The 3,510-nt window shown below is 47.4% G+C and overlaps 1 protein-coding gene across 1 annotated transcript; it reads left to right on the top strand.

The window, feature by feature from the left end:
- The first annotated feature begins 480 nt into the window (after positions 1–480).
- LOC147615181 (putative pectinesterase 53) lies at positions 481–2,346 on the top strand. Its single transcript, XM_086778895.1, has 5 exons — positions 481–971; positions 1,062–1,251; positions 1,384–1,590; positions 1,699–1,934; positions 2,119–2,346. The coding sequence occupies exons 1-5, from the start codon at positions 481–483 to the stop codon at positions 2,264–2,266; spliced, it is 1,272 nt and encodes a 423-aa protein (XP_086635021.1). The 3' UTR covers positions 2,267–2,346.
- The last annotated feature ends 1,164 nt before the right edge of the window (positions 2,347–3,510 follow it).

Here is a 3,510-nt window from a genome sequence, read left to right as displayed (position 1 = left end):
CCCAACTCAAAATCACTTTATCACCTTCTCTCACGTTTTTCTACAAGCTAATACAATATGAGACGCTTCAAAGAATTACTTGAATACTCTCATCTACCTTAAGAAGCCACAACCAGAAGCTTATGAGTCTTAAGACCACTCGATTAGTATCAACATGAGAGTTACAAGATCTAGTCAACGTGAGAAGCTAAAGTGATTAAACGTTCTATCATAGCTAAAGTTGTAATTCATGCATAGGGGAAATTGCGGGCATCATGAGGAAAGTGCCCGAGACGCTCCCAGCACGATGTCGCCCAGTCCACAGCTGGCCGGCTTTCCATCTATATAGTGGCATGTCGTGGTACAAGTGCGATCATCGTCCCCGACGTCTGGTGTTGTTGGGTTTTAGTACGCGTGATCATCTTCTGCAATTGATGATCACACGCTGCAAGTTAGTATAAGAAACGTCAATCTAGTAGTGTTGCTGCCTTGCCTTCAAAGATGAGGAGCCTTCTACTCGTCCATATCCTGCTGGCGGTACTGGCCGCAGCCATGTTCGCGATGACCCCCGAGCCAGTGAGCTCGCTGCCGGAGCCTTATGACTTCGACAAGTGGGTGAAGCACGTGGAGGACACGTGCCACCCAGACACCGACGAGGACCCGGACGACGACGATAGGATGCCTTCCCGGCCTGGCCTCTACGACGACATTACCTTCAGCAAGCGGGTGAAAGAGATGCAGAAAAAGAAGAAGCAGGCGGACGAGTACGCCAAGAAGAAGGTGAAGGACCTCAAGAAGAAGCTGCCCGGCCGCAAGCTAGACGAGCAGCTGCCGAAGAAGAAGAAAGCCGGCAACAATCCAGCTGACCCGCCCGTTTACGTTGTCGCCAAGGATGGATCCGGCGACTTCGAAACTGTACAAGCTGCAATCAACAAGGTGCCCGTCAACAACAAGAACCGGGTGGTCATCTACGTCAAGAAGGGCATCTACAGGTTTGGAGCTGTATTTCTTCTGATTATATAATGTTATGATCAACAAGCACAGCAAGTAGTAGAGCTCATTCATGAGTATAACTCGTGCAGAGAGAAAGTTTTGTTCCCGAACAACAAGCCCTTCATCACGCTCAAAGGAGAGAGCGCCGCCCTCACCTACATCCAGTGGGGCGACACCGCTTCCGACACGGGCAAGGACGGGAAGCCTCTCGGCACCTACGGCAGCGCCTCCGTAGCCGTGGAGTCCGACAACTTCATCGCCTTGGACATCTCTTTCAAGGTGAGAATTCGTATCTACGAGCTAGCTGTTATGAGCTGCACAGCCGTTAATTACCGAGGTTAATAAGAGTCGCTAGTAGTAGTATGTCGTTGGCTGCTTATAACCCCTTGCTATTTGGACCGCGTACGCCAGAACACCGCCCCGCCTCCCAACGGCGGTGAGGTCGGCAAGCAGGCCGTGGCGCTGCGGATCCAGGGAGACAAGGCCGCCTTCTACAGATGCAGCTTCTACGGGGCGCAGGACACCCTCTACGACAGGGCGGGGCGCCACTACTACTACAGGTGCTACATCGAGGGCTCCATTGACTTCATCTTCGGCGACGCGCGCTCCCTCTTCGTGGTATGTACGTCGTAACCCAAATCATAACTTTGCCCACGTACCAGAGATGCAGTGCAATACGTTCCATATTTTGAATATTGAGCCGCCCTCATGGACTGGAACCTGCAGAAATGCCACCTCCACTCCATCGCCACGCCCTTCGGTTCCATCTCCGCCCAGGACCGCGTGGAGCCCACTGATAACACTGGCTATTCCTTCGTCTACTGCGTCGTGACAGGCTCGGGCACCATCTACCTCGGCAGAGCGTGGGGCGCGTACTCCAGAGTCGTCTACGCCTACAGCTACTTCGACGACATCATCGTCCCGCAAGGCTGGAACGACTTTGGCATCCCCGCCAACCAAGGGTACTACTACGACCAACACCATCTAGGATTAGACTTAGTGTAAACTTACACTAGTGGCAGCGTAATTAGGTCTAATTACGTGTACCGTAATCATCTAATTAGGACGTGTGCCTAATCGCAATATATATCGTATAAAAGATACACTTGATGAATCTCACTCTGCACCTTAATGCTTGTTGCGCAGGAAAGTGTTCTATGGTGAGTACAAGTGCTTTGGCCCAGGAGCCGACCGCGAAGGCCGCGTGGAGTGGTCCAGGAAGCTCACCTCCAAGCAGGCCAGGCCCTTCCTCAGCCTCGGCTTCATCGACGGCAAGCAGTGGCTGCCCAAGTGATCTAATTAATTATAGATGATGAGATAACTGCACCCAGCTGCAACAGGGCTAATACGGTGTTCACCAACATTACACACAAGTCCGGGAGTTGCGCAATGCATCACCCTTCCACAATTAGCAAAATTTATCATCGAAAATCTTAACCATTGGTTTATTAATGACCCCACGAGAGGCAAAGCCGACCCTCGTGAGTTCACAAGGTTGAATAAAATCGAGCATTGACACTCGAGTTCGACTCAATTTATTCTCTAACCTCCGGTTTATAATCAGCTCTTAATCGTTGTGTCCAATGTCAACTCCCCATTGCATATTTTTCTCTCCCTTCACAACCTTCATTTTTCTTCTTCTTCTTTTTTTGGATAAACAGCTAATAATATGCATGAGCTTATGTATATTAACCTCTTATGCCCCAATCAAGCCTAATGCATAAAGAGAGCTATGCATGAGCTTATGTATAAGCTCTCACCGAAGAGCTTCAAGCTCCATCCACCATAAGGCTTTATGCATAAAGCTCTATCCATAAGGCTCTATGTATAAGCTCTTACACATGAGCTTAAGGCTCCATCCATAAGGCTCTATTTATAAATCTTTTAGACACAAACTCTTATGCATAAGGCGTATGCAAATATAAGTTCCCATGAATAAAACCTCTATGCATAAAACTCTTATGCATGACTATATGTATAAAGAGCTTACGCATAAAGAGCTCTAAATAAGCCTATGAATATCTCTTTATGCATAAGCCGCTCCTTATGCATGGGTCTTTAATATGAACAAGAACTTATGTATAAGCTCTTATGCATAAGCCTTTGTGCACAAGGCTTATGCATAGGAGATCTATGCATAAGACATCTATGCATAGCTTTTTATGTATGAGCTCTTACGCATAAGAGCTCCATGATGGTGCATAAGGTGTTAGGGCATAAAAGCTTATATAAAAGTGGACACAAAAACCTTAGAGAGAACAAAAAAAAAGCTCCCATGCACACCAAGGATGCCAAGGAGGGGAAAATGGTGAGGAGCAAACTCTTCTCGTAGAGAACATCAACGATACACATTCAAGTAAAAGAACGTGTACAAAGAATAATTCTTAGCAATATAGAGCTTTCTGGATGTAGTATAGTAAGTGATGGATGGTCCAATTTACAAAGAAAACCATTAATTAATATAATGGTTATTTCACCTAGAGGTGAGACTTTCATCCATGCCGTGGATTCTGCTGGTTCAATCAAAACTGGGGCTTA

This window comes from Cibotium barometz, chromosome 40 (assembly GCF_041138505.1).
Source record: "Cibotium barometz isolate CiBa-2024 chromosome 40, ASM4113850v1, whole genome shotgun sequence".
Classification (NCBI taxonomy): Eukaryota; Viridiplantae; Streptophyta; class Polypodiopsida; order Cyatheales; family Cibotiaceae; genus Cibotium; species Cibotium barometz.
The sequence above is the reverse complement of the archived record's forward strand: the minus strand, read 5'-3'. Positions and strand labels throughout refer to the sequence as shown.